General features: G+C 45.1%; 1 protein-coding gene across 1 annotated transcript in view; it reads left to right on the forward strand.

The window, feature by feature from the left end:
- Positions 1-24,479, forward strand: part of LOC137353168 (ryanodine receptor 1-like) — a 535,610-nt gene that overhangs the window by 507,376 nt on the left and 3,755 nt on the right. Inside the window, exons 101-105 of the mRNA XM_068019216.1 lie at positions 369-429; positions 848-994; positions 1,159-1,293; positions 12,796-12,952; positions 21,804-21,868. Of these exons, the coding sequence (XP_067875317.1) occupies positions 369-429; positions 848-994; positions 1,159-1,293; positions 12,796-12,952; positions 21,804-21,868 (565 nt within the window). The remainder of the gene's footprint in view (positions 1-368; positions 430-847; positions 995-1,158; positions 1,294-12,795; positions 12,953-21,803; positions 21,869-24,479) is intronic.

Consider the following 24,479-nt stretch of genomic DNA (forward strand, 5'->3'; position numbering starts at 1 on the left):
AATGTATGAAATCCAAACTGCACTCATATAGTTGGATTCTGGCTCCTACACTATCACATCAACCTGTTAATTAATATCTGTCAGATGCTACGATGATGAAAATATTATAACATGTCTTATGAAATGGTCCAGATATCAGGCAAAGAAGTTCCTTATCACATCTCTATTTTGTGAATTCCATGCACATTTGAGTAAAAAGGCTCTAATTTCAAGCACCAAGATGAAAGCTAGGAATGCTTAGTCTGAAGTTAAAAATTAGAAAATACATTGAAGGTTTACACCCAAAAAATGAACCCACTGTTTTCTTCCAGATACTAGTAAGCTTGTTGTGCATTTCCAACATTTCCTTTCATTCATTTTAATTATAGGATCACATCCTTGGACATCAAGTACCAAATTTGGAAGTTTGGGGTGATCTTTACTGACAACGTAAGTAGATGTAAACACACTGCACATTTTAAATTCATAACATGAAACAGAAAATATTTTGAACAAAACTCTGGTTTTATCTTTAATGGAGTTGTTTGGATGGAAAGCAAAGCATCATTTAATTGTGGAGGATCAGGGAAAGCAGTATAAAGGTTTTACCAAACAGAGCCTTTTCTTCCTCTGGCTAAAGTGTACATGCTGGGGTGAAGTGTACAGAATTGGTGAGGAAAGTTTGGTTACTGCATTTTATTCAAAGTACTTCTTCATCTTGGAGAAGAAATCTTTACCCTAGAGGATTCTGACTGGTATTTTTTTAAAGGATCAATTTTATTTAAACAAGATACCAGTCTTTATTTTTCGGCATGGTTTGGTGTAATGTAATTTGCAATTTTAATTACTTTTGTTTTGTTTTCATCAGTCCTTCCTATATCTGTGCTGGTACACGGTCATGTCTGCCCTTGGTCATTACAATAGCTTCTTCTTTGCTGCTCACTTGTTGGATATTGCTATGGGCGTCAAGACCCTTCGCACCATCCTGTCCTCTGTAACTCACAATGGCAAACAGGTAGGGCTCATAACATCTTACTTCCTGTTAACTTCAGATTATAGCTATGCAAAAACCTTTTTATCTGCCTGAGAAAGAGCCACTTATGCTCTTTGTACCCCAATTAAAATGTTGATTTCTCCCAACACACTGCTTTAAGCCTATGTTTTCTCCATTCTCTGTAGCTGATGATGACAGTGGGCCTGCTAGCTGTCGTTGTGTACCTCTACACAGTTGTGGCCTTCAACTTCTTCCGCAAATTTTATAACAAGAGTGAGGATGAAGATGATCCAGATATGAAATGTGATGATATGATGACTGTAAGTTTTCTAACTTTACTTCAGTTCAAAATGATGTAGACTCACATAGAATTGTACAGCATAGAAATAGACCATTTGATGTAGGTCTATGCTGGTGTTTATACTCCACATGAGTCTCCTCCCACCTTACTTCATCTCAGCCTCTCAACTTAACCTTCTGTCCCTTGCTCATTCATGCACTTACCTGGTTCTGCTTAAATGCATTGGTGCTGTTCACCTCAACCACTCATTGTGGTACCAAGTTCGACATTCTTACCACTCTCTGGGTAAAGTAGTTTCTGCTGAATTCCTTATTGGATTTATTAGTGACTCTCTTATATTGATGACCTCACTTTTGGACTTGCAACAAATGGAAACATCTTTTCTAAGTCTACCCTATTGAACCTCCCTATAATTTTAAAGACATGAAAAGATTCCTTGTTAAATAGCATTTACAGTTAACACTGATCAACATCAAAATGTTTTACATACGAACATATGAATTAGGAGCAGAGGTAGGCCACTCGGCCCCTCGAGCCTGCTCCACCATTCAACAAGATCATGGCACCTGATTGTAACCTCAACTCCACATTCCCACCTACCCCCGATAACCTTTCACCCCATTGCTTATCAAGAATCTCTCTATCTCTGCCTTAAAAATATTCAAAGATTCTGCTTCCACTGCCTTTTGAGGAAGAGAGTTCCAAAGACTCGCGACCCTGTGAGAGAAAAAATTTCTCTTCATCTCTGTTTTAAATGGGCAACCCCTTATTTTTAAACAGTGACCCCTAGTTCTAGGTTCTCCCACAAGAGGAAACTCTAGCAGATACAAGCCTAACCTGTCCAACCTTTCCTCATAAGACAACCCGTCAGACTAATTTTCATGTGACTTTAAATTTTTTGCACATCCTTTAAGATCCTCCTCAAGTCAAGCACTATTTGATGACTGAGACAGTTTGCAAGTGACTTGACTGGTTTGCAGGCTTCTGGCAATGCAGATGTTGAGCAAGCCACTAGAAAGTAGTGACCGGTTTTGTTTCACCTGCTTTGAGGAAGGGGGTTGGTGTTTCCCTTTTAATGGCACAGCCAAGATCTAGGAAATGATGTGGTCAGTGCCACGTTTTATCACAAGTGGAAACAGAACATGCAGTAACTGCACAACAGGTTCCTGTGCACATGGAACAGAAAAGACAGATTAATATTTCTGGGCACCATTCCCCGGAGCAGTCTGCTGTACCATGAATTAGTACAGCAATCCACTAGTGTATATTTTCCAATAAGGTATACTGCATTCCACATGCAGACAAAAATCCAGAATGCTGCATCTCTGCTCGTTAGCCGCATCACGTATTTCCTCAGGTCGTGGTGTTAAAAGCACCAACCTGAAACAGGCAGGAGGTCAATTCAGAGATTAACTTAGAGACAGGGACATTCTGCATTCATTTCTCAATGTCCTGCCATTATGATGCCAATTGTTAATTACAACCGTATGAACAGGGCATTCAGGGTTGATGGCAGTGGTAATTATATAATAAAAACAGAAAATGCTGGAAATACTCAACAAGTCTGGCAGCATCTGTGGATGGAGAAACAGAGCTAACAGGCTGGATTTTTACACCCGCTGGGGGTGAGAGTGGGCGCGAGCACTTTAAATATCGTGTTCTCAGCGTTCGGCACTTTTCCCAACACCTCCGGAACGCAAAGCCATTTTTAAAGGGACGTCAGGCGGGAGGGAACGGCAACCCACACACCTTCAATTAAGTACCTGTTGAGCACATTGAGGATCTCATTAACAGGCTTGTCAGAAGTGGCTTACAATTTTTAAAGGAAGGGAATGTAGAAAACACCATGCTTGTGGAGTACAACAGGGCGTAGAAGTCATGAACACTGTGAGCCATGAGGGCTATGGGAAGGGCTGATTAAAATAATGCAGATGCACAACATGAAGCTCAGTTGCTCCAAAAATGCTGTAGAGTAGTCATAGCTGGAGCTGAAAGACTTGATTTTCTCAGTGGTGAGCGGCAGGAATCCAGAGAGGGGCGTGAGGCCACTGACATCACTTGGGCACCTGGGGTTGACAGGGTAAGGGATGCTAAATGTTCAGATGGGAACAGGCTACTCTGACATTGGATGGAGCAGCTAGGATGAGCTGCAACAGGTGTAACCTCCTGTCCAGCAGGAGGCCAGAGGAGCACTGCATGGGGCTGTAAGGGAAAGAAGGCACTAGCCTAGATATTGGGACAAGTTTTACCGGCCCCCTGACGTTGGGGGTCGTAGCGGGGGGGCCCAGAAAATTCCTACGGGGGAGGCCCGCCATGGTCCCGATCCATCTTACCGGCGGTGGCCAGGCCTCCGAACGGCCTCCTGCCTCTCAGCGACAGGAGCAGGATTTAAGTACTTAAATTAATGAATTAATGACCTACCTGTTCCAAACTGGAGATTCGATACAGGACACTGGTGGAGATAAGGGAGGAGGTAAGTTTTCAGGGCGGGTGTGGGGAGCGGGGTGAAACCTTTCTGATTAGTCTAGGGGGTGGTGGGAAGGGGAAAGATTCAAAATTTGTAAACTTTGGGGGTGGGGGGAAAGGTTGGGACCGCAAGGCAAGTTTTCTTTGGGCTGGGGAAGGGCAAGTAATTTGTTTTGACATTGGGGGGTGGGAGAGGGTATTGAAACTTTTGTTACGTTTTTCATTTTTAATTTTCACTGCCTATAACTTAAAATATTTAAATAAATTGGAAGGGCTTGAAGCCCTTTAAAAATAGTGCCTGCATGGTGGTGCTGTACGGCGTTGCTGGGGACAGAGCGCCCGCCCCTCCCACCTCACAGGAGGTGGGGTGGTGGGGGAACGACAGTCCACCCTGGCCATGTGAATGAGCTGCCGCGCTAAATATCACGGTGGCTCCGCGAAGTAAATCTCACGCGTGCGCCCTGCCATCTTGGAAGCTCGCCGCCGAGATCAGTGTCGAGCTGATAAAATGCAGCCCATTGGGTCCATCACCCAAGATCAGCTACCTGCAAATGACAGAGCGCTAGTGCCATAGGAGGCTACGCTTATCCAGGCAGGTGGTCTCTGACCTGTGTGCACTGAGCCACAATGATCTGAGGCATTGTAGTCCCTTACCTTCAGCCATCAAAGTCACCGTCACTCTGAATTTCTATACAACCAACTTGTTCCAGGGGTCAGCTCCAGACCTAAGTGGCATCTCATCGGCATCTCATTAAGCAGGTCATGGATGCCATATTCAGGAGGGCGAGGCACACAGATGGACCAGCGCAGGCACAGAGCACTTTGCCACCATCGATGGAATCCTCGAGTCATCATCAATTGCACCCACATAGCCATGAAGGCATTAACAGACCAGCCAGTCAGATTGCTGAACAGAAAGAACTACCACTCATTGAATGTACAGCTGATCTGTGACCACAGAACACAAATCTTGCAGGTCTGCACCCAGTTCCCAGGCAGCTGTCATGACTCTTTCATCTTGCGAGAGTCCCAGGTGCCACACCTCTTCAGGCCCACATCCAGACTCCATGAAAGGCTGCTGGAGGATAAGCATGCTTACACCCATTCAAAACCCAGATCCAGTTGGGGAGAGGTACTAAACCAGAGCCATCTCCTAATACAGATCATTGGCCTCTTGAAGATATGCTTCCGTTGTCTTGACCGATTGGGTGGTGCCCTCCAATACGAGCCAGCCAGGGTCTCATGTATCTTCGTTGTCTGCTGCGCCCTGCACAACATGATACTGGAAAGAGGCCTGAAGATGGATGATGTGGAGGAACTGGAACCCCACTGCACCTCAGAGTAGGACTGGGAGAAGGAGGAAAGGATTGCTCCAGAGGTGGCCAGTGTCCAGGCAGCAGTGGGCACACCACTATGCCATTCTAGAGCTCAGGGTGAACTTGCAGGCTGGCATGGCAGCAAGAGCCATGCTGATCCAGCAGCGCTTCACCTGATCGCCCTCAAGCCCTTGCAGTTGATGACCCCTAAACTCACTTTCCAGCATAGAGAGCTATTTCACCACTATGACCCTTAGCTACAATGTCCCATTGGCAGCCATGAACATGCAGATGGAAGATTCCTCCATCCACCATTTTCCAACATCACAAGGCATGGGCACATAACATTCTCAGAGTCTCACATCCCTGTCACCTGCCCCACAATTTGATGTTCCCCTTTTTGAGATGAGACAACAACAACAAACCTGTCAGAGTGGTGAAACAAGAAATTATATTCTGAGGCAAATAAAATAACAAAGTGTGGGTAATAGCACCCAGGTGACCAAGTAAGTGAATTCAACTGCAAGGTGTCTTCCTCTCCCTAACACTTGTATGGCGTGCTCCCCCTGTGGCAGAGTATGAGCTGGATGCAGACTGCTCCTTACTCTACCTCCAGCTGAGATGCCCATGGCTTCAGTCCTCATCTTGGAGGTGCCCTTGGGCGCTGCGCCACAGGCTGCCACACCTGCATTATGGTAGAGGCTGTCCCGCTCACAGGGCGCTGGCACACAGATGGCTCCTGAGTTGAAGGGGTGAGGGGCCGAAGGGTGATGCCAGTGCCTCCTGAGGGGTGACCCCATCGTCTGCTGCTAAGACCACCTCAGACATTTCCAGGCGCCCTTGGATGCTGCAAGTGGCCACTGACTGGGATGCAGCTGGAATCCACTCCAAGCACTTTTGTGCCATCAGCGACACTGAGGAGGTCAATAATGCAGAAGGTTTCACTCCTTCTGTGCATATCAGTGTGCTGCTCCTGCACCCACTCAGAATGGTGCTGTATTTGGCTCTCCAAGAGGTTTCCCAATCTCTCAACAGAGGAGCTCATGTGATTGAATCCCTGAGTCATTACAGAGCACATGTGTTGCATGGACTCCTCCATTGCCTGCCCATGGCTCCTCAAGGCTTCGGGAAACTCTGACAAACAGGAACTTAACTGATTTTGGTTCTCAAGAAAGGCCTGTGACGTCTGCGCCCAGCGACGTGTCACTGTGTCTGTCCTCTGTTATCCAAGGGGGATTGCCCACTCTGCCTCACCCTCTACCTCCTGCTGACACGTGCTGTGAGGTTCATCCAGTGCTCCCCTTTCTATGCAAATCTGTGGCCCAACCAAGATTTGTGTCTTGTGCTGCTGGTATGTACCAAGGTATGATGTGATAATGCAGGTTCCGTGGACTCGCCCACTGCCAAGAATGTCGATGCCGATACAGCAGGTACACTTTGGAGCCACTCTGCAACTTTCCCTGTGGGAGTCACAAGAATGAGAACTGGTCCTAGTCAGCAGGTGCTCCAGCACAACCAGCCCCTCAGATGACACAGTCTAAGATCCGTAGCTCGCATTGGGCAGGAGACTTCTCCCTGCCCTTCACCTCAAGAAGGAGCTATACAATGACACTGTTGCTCATGACCTTCTGTCTCACCATCCCCCACCAAATGCCTCAACGGAACCCTAGCAATCTCCAGCACTGCCTCTTCCACAGCTGTCAACATGTGATGCTGGGCCATTCCACCTCCCATTCTGGCCATCTCCTGCATATTATGGGTTCTCTTCTACGGGATGAGAGGAGAAAGATTCATGGGTAGGATGTTGTCCCTCATCTGTTCCAGAATGACATACACATGAGTTGATGTCCTCCTCAGTGATGTCCCCATTTGAATGTCACACCATTTGTGAGGGCGGCTGTGTCTCAGTGTTGCAACCATTCACTTACTGTTACATTCTTAGGGAGAACTATGGACATTCTGTGAGGTCAACTAGCTTGCATTCTGGTGTTTAGAGAGTTGGTGCTCAATGACCTGGGTGCCGCTGACCACTCACCTTACCAGACCATAAGTGGTCATTGAACCATTTATTCTGTACTGGACACAGGTCCTTCTCATGGGTCCCTGGCTGCTGACCACCGTAGCTAGCTCCATCTCGCCGGATGTATTTCTCCTTCCTGGTGCTGGGAAGAACAGCTCTGTCCTCTCTGATACTGCATCAATTAGTGCCTCTACGCAGGCATCAGAGAAATGTGGTGCCACTTGACGCATGCCATGCCCTCTGATTTCCTTGTGGCTGCATCACTAAATGTAATGACAAGTCTAGTCATGTCTACCACTTGCTTTTTAAGATTGTCCTCAGTGACCTGTTCCCGCCTCCAGGATACTTCTGGTGCCTCCAATTGGGTGGCAGATTCGCACCCAGGCCAATTAACAACTCTACATTTAAAAATAGTGCTGACATGGCGTTGAGTTGACAACACATAACGAAAATACAGCCCAACGTTCCAGGTCGGTCATCTTTCACCAGAACTTGGAAAAGTTAGAGATGTAGTAGGTTTTAAGCAAGTGAAAGGGGCGGGGGGGGTGGGGAGATTGGGAAAGAGAATGAATGGTGATTTTGCGCCAACAACCCTTTTGTCATTTAATCTCTCCTACCTTCCACCCTATCACAGCTTTCCCTTTTGTTCTTTTTCCTACCCTCTCCTCTTTCATTTGCTTTTACATAGTCATTCATGGCACAGATGGAGGTTGTTCTGCCCATCGAGTCCATGCCAGCATCTCTAACTTTTCCCAGTTCTGATGAAAGGTCATCGATCTGAAACATTAACTTTGGGCTGAATGTTAAGGGAATGATGTGGACGGGTACAGAGGCATGGGGGGACATGAAATCGGGACATGTCGGACAGGAAGTCCAACATCGTGATGTCCCATTCCGATTTTGTCCATGGCGGCAAACATGGAGGGCGGAGGTCTGACGGTGATGCAGTGGGCAGGTAATTAAGTTAGTTTAATGGCCAATTGAAATTGATTTTATTTGCATAAATACAATAAATCGTGCACAGGTCTCAAAGCCTCAGAATCTCGCCTCCTGATGCAGCAGATCATGCCTGTCTGGAAGAGGAGGCTATCAGAAGGGAAAACATTGAGGTCCTGAAAGGGTCACGAAGGGAGGGCTGAGCTTAGTGTATCAGAAGTGAGGGGAAGGTTGGCAGTGCTGCAGGGGAGTCAATTCAAGAGGGTAACAGGCAAGTGACAGCTGGGCAAGGGTCTCAAGTGTGTGCATCAAGAGGGGGACACTGGCAGGGAAAGACTGCCTTTCAGGGAGAGGCCAATTATCATGGGCCTCATTCACCCAGGCTTCAGGGACCCTGTCAAAGACGAGGTGCACCTCAGTGGGAGGGAGGACCAGATACCTGCAGCGGCACTGCAACGGCGTATGCACCCACAGGAGGGTCCGCAGCTTCTTCCAGACGCAGCAGAAGGGCAAAGAGGAGAGAGGGAGCTTCCCTGCACTGAAGGAGGTACCCTCCAGAGATAGTGTACAGGTCGAGGCCCAACTACATGCAGATGGCTGAGAGGCATTGCCGGCAATGACACCGCCTCTTAATGGAGATCGTGACAGACTTCTGTGCCATGATGACGAATGAGCTGTGCCCCAGGGAACTTGGTAGGAATTCAATGTCTGAGGCTCTGAAGGTCACTGTGGTGCTGAACCACTATGCCAGCAGATCATTCCAAGGATCCCTTAGAGATATGTGCAGAATCTGCCAGTCTGTGGCACATTGCTGCATGTTCAGGAGAGCAGGTGACTACACTTGCGCACTAATCTAAACAGTCAAGCTGAGAGGGTATAGGATTCAGGACATCACTGGATTCCCCCACAGATTTGGCAATCAAAGCACCCATGGACCTGCCTGTTGCCTTCATGAAGTAGAAGAGATTCCATCCCCTCAACGTCCAACTGGTCTGCGACCACAAGAGCTTCCTTTACGTGTGCACTTGATTTTCTGGCAGCTGCCATGACTCCTTCATCCTCCGCCAGTCCAAGCTGCCTTGGTACTTCACTCCATCCCCAATAGTGCTTGGATGGATCCAGGGGGACAAGGGAAATCCTTTGTAGAGATTGCTACTGACTCCTCTAAGGGAGCCCCAGATAGAGGCACAGAGGCAAAACAACTAATGCCATTGGGTTTCTGAAGATGTGATTCTGGTGCCTGGATCAGTTGGGTGGTGCCCTCCAGTACCCTCCTGCAAGGGTGTCTGTCATTGGGGTGGTCTTCTGTGCTCTCCATAACATGGCCTCCCAGAGAGGTGTGGACCTTGAGGACAGCGAGGCCTTTGAATGAGACAGCTCATCGGGCGAGAAGCAGGAGGTAAGAGAGGAGGAAGAAATGGGGGGGTGGAAGGGGATAACACTGAACAGAGAGGTGCTCCTGCTGCACGGCAAGGTGATCTGCTCCTGCCACCCTCTGGGAAGAGGACCTCCCTCCTCTCAGACTCCAGCATTAGATCCAGATTGGCATCAATGAAGCGAGGATCTGCCCTGCCCCTAGTGCCAGCCCTCCAGCTCACCTGTGACATCTTGCTTCCCTCTGGTGCTGTGGAAGGCAGATCTCTCCCTGAGGAGCAGCATCTGATGGCTGCTGTAGGAATCTACATGAGGCCCACATTTGATCTGACCCACTACCATTTTCAATCCCACTGGCTCTAAGTGGACAGGAAACCTGTCTCCATACCAGTTAGGGCTTACCCATTTGAAAATTGCAATCTGAATCAGTTTTCCAAAGGAGGCAGGTTTCTGCCCCAAAAACTGCTGTTTCCCGCCTCCATAATGAAAATCCAGCTCCATACATGTTGCTGGACCTGCTGAGTATTTCCAACATTTTCAGTTTTTATTTCAGATTTTCAGCATCCACAGTATTTTGCTTTTTTCATTATACCCAAGTTCATTTAAAGGACATAATTATGTAAAGGTCAGTGCATTTCAGCAACTACTTTTTTTCCCTCTGCTGGTGCCTTGACTCTCTCAAGCCATTCCGTCAACTGTTCTCATATTTTTGTCAGCACCATTATTTCTCCCAATGTTTGGAAAAAGAGAACCACCAAGGGAGGGATGTCAGGATCCCCAAGAGATGTTCTCTACCCACCTAGCTGCAGACTGCAGTGCATCTTCCTTGCTGTGGCAGATGATTCATACATTCTATTTTAAAAGAAAGTGGGAGCAGCAGTCCTGATGGCATTACTGAAACATGTGAATGCCTGTCTAACCTTAATCTTGGATGCTTCTTCATACAATCTGTGGCACTGCATGAAAGAGGAGGACCAAGGGAGGGAAAGATGGCACACCAGGGTATTCAGAAACACTCATTGGCTGCACATATCAAGATGCTATCAGCCAAATCTGTGGATCCCTAACACACTACCTGTGAATGGCTGTGGAGAATTGTCTTCAGTAGGTCATCAGTCAACCAGCTGCAAAATTGTGCCATCTGCTTTAAGGTATATAACCTGCAGCTATCATGCAAAATTAGATTGCCAGTTCTAATGACAGTAATGGTCTGCTATAGCCTGAGCCTTGGCTTCACATCCTTACAGGCATGCTACAATGTTGACCCAAAGGCATGATGGAGTGTAACTATGAAACGTGGGGACAAAAGCTGGACTGCACCATTATCTGCCAATGGATTCATCCTATTTGTTGCATTTCCTTTCCCTTAATTTTTGCCAGATGCTTCTTAATTTAAACTATAGCACCACCTAGCTACCTTGCCATCTTATTCATATACCTATAGGAGAATTAATGTATAAAGTGCCCAGTGAATGCAAAAACTAAGTATGAAGAATTCAGAAGGATGTTATTACAAATTAGAGGACTAGAAATCTGCAAGATGACTGAATTTACTTAGTTGCCAGCTAGAAATAGATGTTTTGGCCACATATTTACAGCAGCTGAGATTTTCATTTTACACCCAAATGTTGAACAAAAACAAGTCTGCAAAAGGCGTGATTTGATTCAGCCCAGACCGATGAAGTAAAAGTCTCCTCTGTGGGCTGGCTATATTAATAACTGATCCGTGTAAAATGAACTTGGACAATTTCAATCTAGCTCTGAGTGGGCATGAGCCTGCAGAACAAAACTGCCCCCAACTTGGTAATTGTCACTCAGATGCTTGATGTAAGAAATGGGAAACAAATAGGTGTGAGGCAGAGCTTTACTCTGGGCATGTTTGATGCTGAAACAAGAATTGAAAATACCTGAGAATAGAATTATTCCATTCCTCTGGCATTAACTTTGGGTGTGGTAATTTAGTTCTGGTTTGGCAATGTAGCACTTCAGTTGCTAACTTGGTAAATTGTGAAATTAATTCAATAAGTTTAGTAATTTTTGGGCTGATACCAAAATAAGTGACCATGAAAGCTGTTATATTGTTCTAAAAACCCAACTGGTTTCCTAACATCCTTTAGTGGAAAGGGCCTACCACCCCTGCCTGGTCAGGCCGACATGTGACTTCAGTCCCACACTATATAGTTGACTCTTTATGCCCTCAAGGCAATTAGGGATGGCCAATAAATGCTGTCTTGCAAATGATGCCCACATAACAAGATTTTTTTTAAATGCTATGATTTTGAGTTTATTTTTTCCCCACAACAAAAATAAGTAAACAGGAAAGGCTGGAGATGCTTAAGTTGTAATGTACAAGAAGGTGTTCGGCACTGTTTAATTTCTAATTTACGATTTACTTGATTTCAGGATGTGGCAGTGAACGAGTACCAATGGATGTTAGAGTTGAGGATATTAGTTACCATTTTGGATTCACAGTAGCACCTGTAGGCAGTTGGCATACATTACAGCTGTAAACTAGATTAACTGTTTATACTACAGTGCAACGAAAGTAGGTACTATATACTGGCACAGTGTTCAAGCTTGTAGGATACTCATTGTCAAAGTTGGCACCAGTATGTGTTTCATGTATATTGTGTAGCAACTGGATAGCATTTATATAAGGTCAAGGTGCCATTTCTTAGCATACACCACCACCAATTTGATGAGCTGGGCAAATAAGTCCTGGGTGATCAGGTGAGGTTACAACTTAAGACACACAAGAGTCAGGCACAAAAACAAAAAATGCTGGAAATACTCAGCAGGTCAGGCAGCAGCTGCGGAGGGAAAAACAGTTACCGTTTCAGGCCTAAGACTTATTATCAGAACAAGAGTCAGACATTCACTATGATGCAGATGTAGACCTAAATTGGAATGATTGTAGAAGAGTGGAATGCAGTCAAACCATTTCATAATCCATCTCAGAATCTAGGAATATATCTTGGTCAGATTTTCTTCTTAAATAATTTCCACATAAAGGATTTATAATTTTTTAGTTTCAATAGGGGATTATTTTATTTTCTGGTGATTTGCTCGGAAACAGATTACATGAGTTTTTCTCCCATTGGAAACAATGGAAGCAGAAGTACATGAGTAATACAGCCTATTTTTGTGACTTTTCATATTGTGCCACAATTATTCAACAAGTGTGTGAATTGGGAGGTATTATAACTGGTCATGGCAGGTTTACCAGGTATGATTCAGCCATGACATTTCACTGACATAACACAAACTCGTCATTCCTACAGATCTGTGCACTGAGATAATTTGATATTTCACTTGTCAGACTTTCACCTCAGTAAAACTGATGGATTGTGTTTATAAGTTGGAGGTGTTCTGTTGCTGTTTCTAAGCTCTCTCCTTCTCCACCATACAGTGTTACCTTTTCCACATGTATGTGGGTGTGCGAGCTGGCGGTGGCATTGGCGACGAGATTGAAGACCCAGCTGGGGATGAATATGAGCTCTACCGTGTTGTCTTTGACATTACCTTCTTCTTTTTCGTCATTGTTATCCTCCTGGCCATCATCCAAGGTATGACCCAAGGCTTACTGCAGGGCATGTAGTAATTCTTTCATTAAATCACTGGGAAAATGTAGTCTCAGATGAAATAAACATTGATTCTGAGGTGATCTGGTAGCTCTAGGAAAGGAATGTTCATTTCCCAACAATAGTATCAGGGTTTCAATCCTACCTTCATTCGATTCTTCATCACTCCTGGCATTTTTTTTTTGCTTTTCCTGATGTATGTTAATGACCTAGACCTTGGTGTACAGGGCACAATTTCAAAGTTTGCAGATGATACGAAACGTGGAGGCATTGTGAACTGTGAGGAGGATAATGTAGAACTTCAAAAGGACATAGACAAGCTGGTGGAATGGACAGACAAGCGGCAGATGAAGTTCAATGCAGAGAAATGTGAAGTGATTCATTTTGGTAGGAAGAACAGGGAGAGGCAATATAAAATAAAGGGTACAATTCCAAAGGGGGTGCAGGAGCAGAGGGACCTAGGTGTATATGTGCATAAGTCATTGAAGGTGGCAGTTAATAAAGCATACAATATCCTGGGCTTTATTAATAGAGTAGAGAATAAGAGCAAGGAGGTAATGTTGAACTTGTATAAGACAATAGTTCGGCCTCAACTGGAGTATTGCATCCAGTTCTGGGCAGCGTGCTTTAGGAAGGATGTGAAGGCGTTAGAGAGGGTGCAGAAAAGATTCACGAGAATGGTTACAGGGACTTATGTTATGAAGATAGATTGATGAAGTTAGGACTGTTTTCCTTGGAAAAGAGAAGGCTGAGAGGAGATTTGATAGAGATATTCAAAATCACGAGGGGTCTGGACAGATTAGATAGGGAGAAACTGTTCCCACTCATGAAAGGATTAAGAACGAGAGGGTACAGATTTAAAATAATTGGTAAAAGAAGCAAAAGCGACATGAGGAAAATCTTTTTCACGCAGCGTGTGGTTAAGGTCTGGAATGCACTGCCTGTGATTGTGGTGGAGGCAGGTTCAATCGAGGCATTCAGAAGGGAATTAAACAGTTACATGGAAAGCAAAAATGTGCAGGGAGAAGGCAGGGGAGTGGCACAAGGTGAAAGGCTCGTTAGGAGAGCCGGTGCAGATACAATGGGCCGAATGGCTCCTCCTGTGTTGTAACAATTCTGTGATTCTTTTGTACTCACTAGATCACAGAATCATCCTTGAATGCAAAGATTCTTAACTGCAAGCCATCTTCTTAAACCCCTCTCCCATGTCTCATCCACCCTCACCCTCAACAATAAGTGCAAAGAGCTCATGGACTTCCTTGTCACGAAGATCAAGACCATTCAATCAACTGCCTCTGCCTTGTCCCGCTTCCTCTAAACCTCCTCTAAAGTTCTCCACAACCCTAGCCATGAATTCATATCTTCCTTTAGTTTCTCCCCTCAGCCCTTCTCCCAGCTCATGTCCATGAGACCCACCTTTTGCTTCCTTGACCCTATTCCCACTAACTGTTGACTACCCAACTTCCCCTCCTGATCCCCATGTTAGTTGATATTGTTAATGGATCTCTTTCTTCAGGTTATGTTCATCTCTCCTTTAAATCTGCCATCATCACCCCTCTCCTCAAAACTAACACGTGACCCCACTTTCCTTGCAAACTACCGGCCCATCTCCAACCTCCCTTTCCTCTCCAAGGTCCTTGAACGTGTTGAGGCCTCCCAAATCCATGCCATATTTCCCAGAACTCCATGTTTGAATCATTCCAATCAGGTCTCTACCCCTGCCGTAGTACTGAAACTGTTCTTATAGGATGTCAGTTGTGACTTTGATGTGACTGTGACAAAGGTAAACTATCCCTCCTCATCCTTCTCAACCTATCTGCAGCCTTTGACATGGTTGACCGCACCATCCTCTTCCAATGCCTCTCCACTGTCGTACAGGACTGCTCTCACCTAGTTCCTTTTTTTTCTATCTAATCATAGCCAGAGAATCACTTGCAATGGCTTCTCTTCCTACTCCCACACCATTACCTCTTTTGTCCCCCAAGGATCTCTCCTTGACCCCTTATTTCTGCTGCTCCTCGGCAACATCATCAGAAAGCAGTGTTAGTTTTCATATGTACGCTGACGACACCTAGCTCACCTCATCTCTCCACTGTCACTAAATTATCCGATAGCTTTTCCGACATCCGATACTAGATGAGCAGATATTTTCTCCAATTAAATATTGGGAAGACTGAAGCCACCTTTTTTGGTCCCCACTCCAAACTCTGTTCTCTAGCTACCAACTCCATCCCTCTCCCTGGCAACAGCCTGTGATTAAGCCACTCTGTTCGCAGCCTTGGTGTCATATTTGACCGCAAGATGAGCTTCCGACCACATATCACTAAGACCATGTATTTCCACCTCCGTAAAATCGCCTGACTTTGCCCAGCCTCAGCTCGTCTGTTGCTGAAACCCTCATTCATGCCTTTGTTACTGCTAGCTTAACTATTCCAACGCACTCCTGGGAGGTCATCCAAAACTCTGCCACCCTTGTCATAACTCGCGCCAAGTCCCGTTCACCTGTTATCCCTGTGCTCACTTACTTACATTGGCTCCCATTTGAGCAACGCCTTGATTTTAAAATGCTCATCCTTGTTTTCAGATCCCTCCGTGGCCTCACCACCTTCCCATCTTTTAATCTCCTTCAGCCCCACAACCCTCTAAGATATCTGCACTCATCTAATTCTGGCCTCTTGAGCGTCACGATTTTAATCGCTCCACCATTGGTGGCCGTGATTTCAGCTGTCTAGGCACTAAGCTCTGGAATTCCCTCCATAAACCTCTCCACCTTGCTTTCCTCCTTAAAGACACTCCTTAAAACCTACTTCTTTGGCCAAGCTTTTGGTCATCTGACCTAATATCTCCTTATATGGCTCGGTGTCATATTCTGTTTTATAATGCTCCTGTGAAGTGCCTTGGGATGTTTTATGTTATGTTAAAGGCACTATATAAGTTGTTGCTGCTTCATAATCAGCTCACTTTGCTGTGCAGTGAAGCATCTAATTCACACTCCACTGCTTAATGCAATTTATTTTCTTTATTTCCTTCATTTGTTTACATTTTGGAATGTATATATTCCAAACAAATTGAAGAGAATGTCTGATGTAAAGCAACTGGTGAAGTTAGTCCTGGTTTTGGAACCAAGATCACCAGATGGTTATGAATGAGGGCCATTTGTCTCATTTTAATTCATCCATCCAGAAACACCGTACAATACCCCCATTGCAGCGTCCATTTGTTTCATAAATGTTCCAGAGCTTCACCCACTAGGAATCTGTGCCATGGGCTGATCACTGTTTTTGTGAAGTAGAATCTCTTTATCAGTTCTAAATTTTGTATAGAACGTAGAAAAGTTACAGCACAGGAAAAGGCCATTCAGCCCATCGTGTCTGGACTGGCTGAAAAAACTAGCCGCAAATCTAATTTTACCTTCCAGCACCTGGTCTGTAGCCTTGCAGGTTACAGCACTTCAGGTGCAGGTCCAGGTATCTTTTAAATGAGTTGAGGGTTTCTGCCTCCACCACTGATCTGAGCAGTGAATTCCAGACACCCACCACCCTCTGGGTGAAAACGTTTTTCCTCATGTCCCCTCTAATTCTTCTACCAATTACCTTAAATCTGTGCCCCCCTGGCAATGGACCTCTCTGCTAAGGGAAACAGGTCCTTCCTGTCTATCTAGGACCCTCATAATTTTGTACACCTCAATTAACTCACTCCTCAGCTTCCTCTGTTCTAAGGAAACAACCCTAGCCTATCCAATCTTTCCTCATTGCTGCAATTTTCAAGCCCTATACTTCTGACTACTTACAGAAGATTAGACAGAACAACCATTTATTTAGTACTTTATCACATCATCAAAACATATCAAACAGCTTCACATAATATTTTGGTATGGGAGTACTGTTACACAGGCAATTAAACCATTCTGTGCCAACCATGTTCACGAGCAAAAATGAGATGAATGAACAGTTAATCTATGTTTTTGGTGTTGTGGACTGAAGGTGGAATGTATTCCAGGACATTTGAGAACTCCTGCTTTTCAAATAGTGCTATAGAATCGTTAACATCCAGCAGGTAGTCAGCTTAATGTCTTATCTGAAGGACAACATTTTATTAGTTCCAGCATATTATTTTGAAGAGTACATACACAATTTAAGCTATTTATATTGGGGTGGAATTTCCATAGAGTTCTGCCAATCTCCTGCCATAACTGCAGCATGTGTCTTGGTGAAATTGTAAATAGCTATCTATGACGTTTACCTAAACTTTCAGCTGAGGTTATGGCAGGAGAATCTCCACAAAAATTTCAGAAGATTCTCTTTGATTTTCCACTGGTTCCTCTGTGCCAGTGCATCAGCCATGCCTACACTACTCCCAGGCTCCAAGCATCAGTCCACACTGGGCCACTGCCAGGTGTGTGAGCGCAGCCTGGGCTGATGTTCCGTTTTTCCTATTCCTGTTTATGGGAAAGCACCGGTGGACATGCAATGCCTACCACAACAGCACAGCTGAGATTGGGAGTGCAGCATCTTGGGAGGGAAGATTATGAACACCAACTTGCTTCCCACCTCAATACATATGCTAGTGTTTATGTTGCAGCAATATAGTGTTTTAGGAAAAATGTATAATTTTCATTAAGTATTTTAATACCATGTTTTGCTTTTTCTTTTCTCATGATTGCTTCAAAAAATGAATAATTTTTTGATTATTTATCTGTGAATGCTAAGTAGACCTTTAGGATTTAATAAGTATTTATTTTAAATTAATTTATTAATTAGCGATAGAAATGTCAGAGGGGTAGAGTGCTTCTCATGTGAGATGTGGGAGGTCCATGACGCTTCCAGCATTCCGGACAACTACATCTGCAGGAAGTGTACCCAATTGCAGCTCCTCACAGACCGCATGAATCGGTTGGAGCAGCAATTGGATGCACTTAGGAGCATGCAGGTGGCGGAAAGCATCATAGACAGGAGTTTTAGAGAAGTGGTTACACCCAAGGTACAGGCAGATAGATGGGTGACCGCTAGAAGGGGCAGGCAGTCAGTGCAGGAATCCCCTGTGGTTATCCCCCACTCTAACAAGTATACCGTTTTGGATACTGTTGGGGGGGTGGGTGGCCTATCAGGGGAAAACAGCATCAGAAGCCAGAGCAGTGGCACCATGGCTGGCTCTGTTGTTCAGCAAGGAGGGACAAAGCGCAGATGAGCAATAGTTATAGGGGACTCTATAGTCAGGGGCACAGATAGGCGCTTCTGTGGACGTGAAAGAGTCTCCAGGATGGTATGTTGCCTCCCTGGTGCCAGGGTCAAGGATGTCTCTGAACAGGCAGGGGGCATTCTGAAGTGGGAGGGTGAACAGACAGAGGTGGTGGTACACATTGGTACTAACGACATCGGCAGGAAGAGTGACGAGGTCCTGCAGGGGGAGTTCAGGGAGTTAGGTAGTAAGTTTTTAAAAAACAGGACCTCTAGGGTTGTAATCTCGGGATTACCCCCTGTGCCACGTGCCAGTGAGGCTAGAAATAGGAAGATAGTGCAGCTAAACACGTGGCTAAACAGCTGGTGTAGGAGGGAGGGTTTCAGATATCTGGATCATTGGGATCTCTTCCGGGACAGGTGGGACCTGTACAAGAAAACGGGTTGCATCTAAACTGGAGGGGCACAAATATCCTGACTCTGAGGTTTGCTAGCATCACTCGGGAGGGTTTAAACTAGTGTGGCAGGGGGGTGGAAACCACAGCAGTAGGACAGCAGGTGAAATAAATGAGGTAAATAAGGCCAGTAAGACTAAGAGGAAGAGCAGGCAGGGAGATGTTGCTGAACACAGCGGGACTGGTGGTCTGAAGTGCATTTGTTTCAATGCGAGAAGTATAACAGGTAAGGCAGATGAACTTAGAGCTTGAATTAGTACTTGGAACTATGATGTTGTTGCTATTACAGACACTTGGACGTTCCGGGATTTAGATGCTTCAGGTGGGATAGAGGGGGATGTAAAAGGGGTGGGGGAGTTGCATTTCTGGTTTAAGGAGAATATCACAGCTGTACTGCAGGAAGGCACCTCGGAGGGCTCATGCAGCGAGGCAATATGGGTAGAGCTCAGGAATAGGAAGGGTGCAGTCACAATGTTGGGGGTTTACTACAGGCCTCCCAACAGCCAGCGGGAGATAGAGGAGCACTAACGACATAGGCAGGAAGAGTGACGAGGTCCTGCAGGGGGAGTTCATGGAGTTATGTAGTAAGTTAAAAAAACAGGACCTCTAGGGTTGTAATCTCGGGATTACTCCCTATGCCACGTGCCAGTGAGGCTAGAAATAGGAAGATATTGTAGACAGATTTTGGAAAGATGTAAAAGCAACAGGGTTGTTGTGGTAGGTAATTTTAACTTCCCCTATATTGACTGGGACTCACTTAGTGCTAGGGGCTTGGATGGGCAGAATTTGTAAGGAGCATCCAAGAGGGCTTATTGAAATAATATGTAGATAGTCCAACTAGAGAAGGGGCCGTACTGGACCTGGTATTGGGGAATGAGCCCGGCCAGGTGGTCGAAATTTCAGTAGGGGAGCATTTCGGGAACACTGACCATAATTGCGTAAGTTTTAAGGTACTTGTGGATAAGGATAAGAGTAGTCCTCGGTGTGAAGGTGCTAAATTGGGGGAAGGCTAATTATAACAATATTAGGCAGGAACTGAAGAATTTAGATTGGGGGCAGCTGTTTGAGGGTAAATCAACATCTGACACGTGCGAGTCTTTCAAACGTCAGTTGATTAGAATCCAGGATCGGCATGTTCCTGTGAGGATGAAGGATAAGTTTGGCAAGTTTCGTGAACCTTGGATAACGCGGGATATTGTGAGCCTAGTCAAAAAGAAAAAGGAAGCATTCATAAGGGCTAGAAGGCTGAGAATAGACAAAGTCCTTGAGGAATATAAAGAAAGTGGGAAGGAACTTAAGCAAGGAGTCAGGGGGGATAAAAGGAGTCATGAAAAGTCATTGGCAAACAGGATTAAGGAGAATCCCAAGGCTTTTTATATGTATATAAAGAGCAAGAGGGTAGCCAGGGAAAGGGTTAGTCTACTCAAGGCCAGAGGAGGGAATCTATGCGTGGAGCCAGAGGAAATGGGTGAGGTACTAAATGAGTACTTTGCATCAGTATTCACCAAAGAGAAGGACTTGGTGGATGACGAGTCTAGGGAAGGGAGTGTAGATAGTCTGGGTCATGTCAATATCAAAAAGGAGGAGGTGTTGGGCATCTTGGAAAAACATTAAGATCGATAAGTCCCCAGGGCCTGATGGGATCTACCCCAGAATACTGAGAGAGGCAAGGGAGGAAATTGCTGGGGTCTTGACAGAAATCTTTGTATCCTCATTGGCTACAGGTGAGGTCCCAGAGGACTGGAGAATAGCCAATGTTGTTCCTTTGTTTAAGAAGGGTAGCAAAGATAATCCAGGAAATTACAGGCCGGTGAGCCTTACGTCAGTGGTAGGGAAATTATTATAGAGGATTCTTCGGGACAGGATTTACTCCCATTTGGAAACAAATGGACGTATTAGCGAGAGGCAGCATGGTTTTGTGAAGGGGAGGTCGTGTCTCGCTAACTTGATCGAGTTTTTTGAGGAAGTGACGAAGATGATTGATGAAGGAAGGGCAGTGGATGTTGTCTACATGGACTTCAGTAAAGCCTTTGACAAGGTCCCTCATGGCAGACTGGTACAAAAGGTGAAGTCACACGGGGATCAGAGGTGAGCTGGCAAGATGGATACAGAACTGGCTCGATCATAGAAGACACAGGGTAGCAGTGGAAGGGTGCTTTTCTGAATGGAGGGCTGTGACTAGTGGTGTTCTGCAGGGATCAGTGTTAGGTCCTTTGCTGTTTGTAGTATATATAAATGATTTGGAGGAAAATGTAGCTGGTCTGATTAGTAAGTTTGCGGACGACACAAAGGTTGGTGGAGTTGCGGATAGTGATGAGGATTGGTTGGAGACTTGGGCAAAGAAATGGTAGATGGAGTTTAATCCGGACAAATGTGAGGTAATGCATTTTGGAAGGTCTAATACAGGTGGGAAGTATTCAGTAAATGGCAGAACCCTTAGGAGTATTGACAGGCAGAGAGATCTGGGCATACAGGTCCACAGATCACTGAAAGTGGCAACACAGGTGGATAAGGTAGTCAAGAAGGCATACGGCATGCTTGCCTTCATCGGTCGGGGCATAGAGTATAAAAATTGGCAAGACATGCTGCAGCTGTACAGAACCTTAGTTAGGCCACACTTGGAATATTGCATACAATTCTGGTCGCCACACTACCAGAAGGATGTGGAGGCTTTGGAGAGGGTACAGAAGAGGTTTACCAGGATGTTGCCTGGTCTGGAGTGTATTAGCTATGAGGAGAGGTTGGATAAACCCGGATTGTTTTCACTGGAACGACGGAGGTGGAGGAGTGGCATGATAGAGGTTTACAAAGTTATGAGTGGCATGGACAGAGTGGATAGTTAGAAGCTTTTTCCCAGGGTGGAAGAGTCAGTTACTAGGGAACATAGGTTTAAGGTGCAAAGTTTAGAGGGGATGTGCGAGGCAAGTTTTTTACACAGAGGGTGGTGAGTGCCTGGAACTTGCTGCCAGGGGAGGTGGTGGAGGCAGGTACGATAGTGGCATTTAAGAGGCATCTTGACAAATACATGAAAAGGATGGGAATAGAGGGATATGGACCCCGGAAGTGCAGAAGGTTTTAGTTTAGACAGGCATCAAGATTGGCGCCGGCTTGGAGGGCCGAATGGCCTGTTCCTGTGCTGTACTGTTCTTTGTACTTTGTTTTTTGTGTGGGTGAAAGATTAACAGCAGTTTTTTTGTCCCTTAGGTTTGATTATTGATGCCTTTGGTGAACTGAGAGATCAGCAGGAGCAAGTGAAAGAGGACATGGAGGTAGGAATAGGATAAAGTAGCTACAGTCTAGCCATCCATGTATCACTATGTGTGTAATAAATAAACTATAATATCTTTCTTATGTGGATGAATGTCAGGAATTTGTTGGATTGAATAGAAGTAGAATGGTGGCCCAATAGCAAAGTTTTATGATGAAAGAAAATACGGCAAATGCTGGAAATCTGAAATAAAACAGAAAGTGCTGAAATGCTCATCAGGTCTGGCGGCACCTTTTGAGAGAGAAACAGAGTTAACATTTCACATCTGTTACCTTGCATCAAAACTAAGCAAAGTTTTATGGTTTGTGCAATGGGGTTTTATGAAGTGGCTTCTCACAATCATTTCCCCTTCGAGTGTGAGTCTTTGCAAAATAGTTAAGAGGAGGTGTCAGGAGAAGGGATACTTTTTCTTCCAAAAGAGGAAATTTTCAACTTGACACAGATGTGTAACACCAGCACTGCAGGTCCAGCGGTGGAAATCAATGGACGGAAAATGGTGCAGTTCCTATAATGGGTGCCCAACCTGCAACTCTATTTTTACACTCCAGTCGTAAGTTGAAAACTATTCTGCAGGATTAATAAAAGGGAGAGAGCATTGGGCTCAGAATGATAAGTGGGAAAAGCAAGCTTAAAAAGTAAAATGTTTCTATTGAGTTAAAAGTTTTTAATAAAACTGTCTATAAGTCAAAATAAAAATGCAAATGTTTTATTTCTGACTCGTATTGATCACCTGCATCAGTGAGATAATCCAGTCAAGCTTGCTGTAAATCAGAAAATTGTAAGGTGCTGCAAGCTTTTAAAAGTCTGCTGCACCAAAGAACGACCAGATTTACCCACCTGAGGTATCTGAAGATGCAGTCCCCACACAACTACTCAGTTTAATGGGCAGTCTTCAGGGCAGACGTCTATCCATGTAATCTGCTGAAATTCGCACAGACGTTGTTGTGATGTCATCTCCCTGTCATTTAAGTGGTTTAAATGTTCCAGGCAGGAGCTTCCTAGCGTCACTGTGATGGAATCGCAGTGCATGATGTAGCTTTACTAACGAGAATGGAGTCCTGGCATTACAGGCTTCTGCTCCTAATTCCCATCAAGAAAGGACAGAAATATCTTCTCTGCACCGAATGATATAGTGGTCTTCAAAATATATAACATCTTTCTGTGTACAACAAAACCTTCTTTCAATGGGTTTATAATCCTTAATTCGTCATCTCAAAAATTCTCACTGGTTCTGACTTCCTTTGTTATGAATATTGCTGCAATATGGGGAGTAATTTTGCCAGTATGAAGCCATGCTAGTGGTAAGCGTGATTGGAGAATTGAGGCTATGGTGTTAAGAGTATAACATATATTCCTAATTTTCCTGCCGCTAGCAAAACGCCAGCCGGACAGCCTTGCAAAATAATTCCTGTATTGTCTGAACCTGTGCATATTCTATGCTTTTGATCAGGTCCCACATGGGAGATTGGTTAATAAATTAAGAGACCATGGGATCCAGGGCAATTTGGCAAATTGGATCCAAAATTGGCTCAGTGGCAGGAGGCAGAGAGTGATGGTGAAGGGTTGGTTTTGCGAGTGGAAGTCTGTGACCAGTGGTGTACCGCAGGGATCGGTGCTGGGACCCTTGCTGTTTGTAGTGTACGTTAATGATTTAGATGTGAATATAGGAGGTATGATCAGTAAGTTCACAGATGACCTGAAAATTGGTGGTATCGTAAATAGTGAGGAGGATAGCCTTAGATTATAAGACATTATAGATGGGCTGGTAAGATGGGCAGAGCAGTGGCAAATAGAATTTAATCCTGAGAAGTGTGAGGTGATTCATTTTGGGAGGACTAACAAGGCAAGGGAATATACAATAGATGGTAGGACCCTAGGAAGTAGAGGGACCTTGGTGTACTTGTCCACAGATCACTGAAGGCAGCAGCACGGGTAGATAAGGTGGTTAGGAAGGCATATGGGATACTATGGGATATGGGCGGCGCAGTTGTTAGCACCGCAGCCTCACAGCTCCAGCGACCTGGGTTCGATTCTGGGTACTGCCTGTGCGGAGTTTGCAAGTTCTCTCTGTGACCGCATGGGTTTTCGCCGGGTGCTCCGGTTTCCTCCCACAGCCAAAGACTTGCAGGTTTATAGGTACATTGGCCTTTATAAATTGCCCCTAATGTAGTTAGGAATTGTGGGGGTGTGAGAGGGTAATGGGATTAATGTAGGATTAGTATAAATGAGCGGTTGATGGTCGGCACAGACTCGGTGGGCCGAAGGGCATGTTTCAGTGCTGTATCTCTAAATAAAAAATGTTTTTAAAAATACTTGCCACAATTAGCCAAGGCATAGATTATAAGAGCAGGGAGGTTATGATGGAGCTGTATAAAATGTTAGTTAGGCCACAGCTGGAGAACTGTGTACAGTTCTGGGCACCACACTATAGGAAGGATGTGACTGCGGTGGAGAGGATATTCACCAGGATGTTGCCTGGGCTGGAGCATTTCAGTATGAAGAGAGACTGGATAGGCTAGGGTTGTTTTCCTTAGAGCAGAGAAGGCTGAGGAGGGACATGATTGAATTATACAATATTATGAGGGGCATTGATAGGATAGATGGGAAGAAAC

The sequence above is a fragment of the Heterodontus francisci genome, chromosome 40, assembly GCF_036365525.1.
Source record: "Heterodontus francisci isolate sHetFra1 chromosome 40, sHetFra1.hap1, whole genome shotgun sequence".
Lineage (NCBI taxonomy): Eukaryota > Metazoa > Chordata > Chondrichthyes > Heterodontiformes > Heterodontidae > Heterodontus > Heterodontus francisci.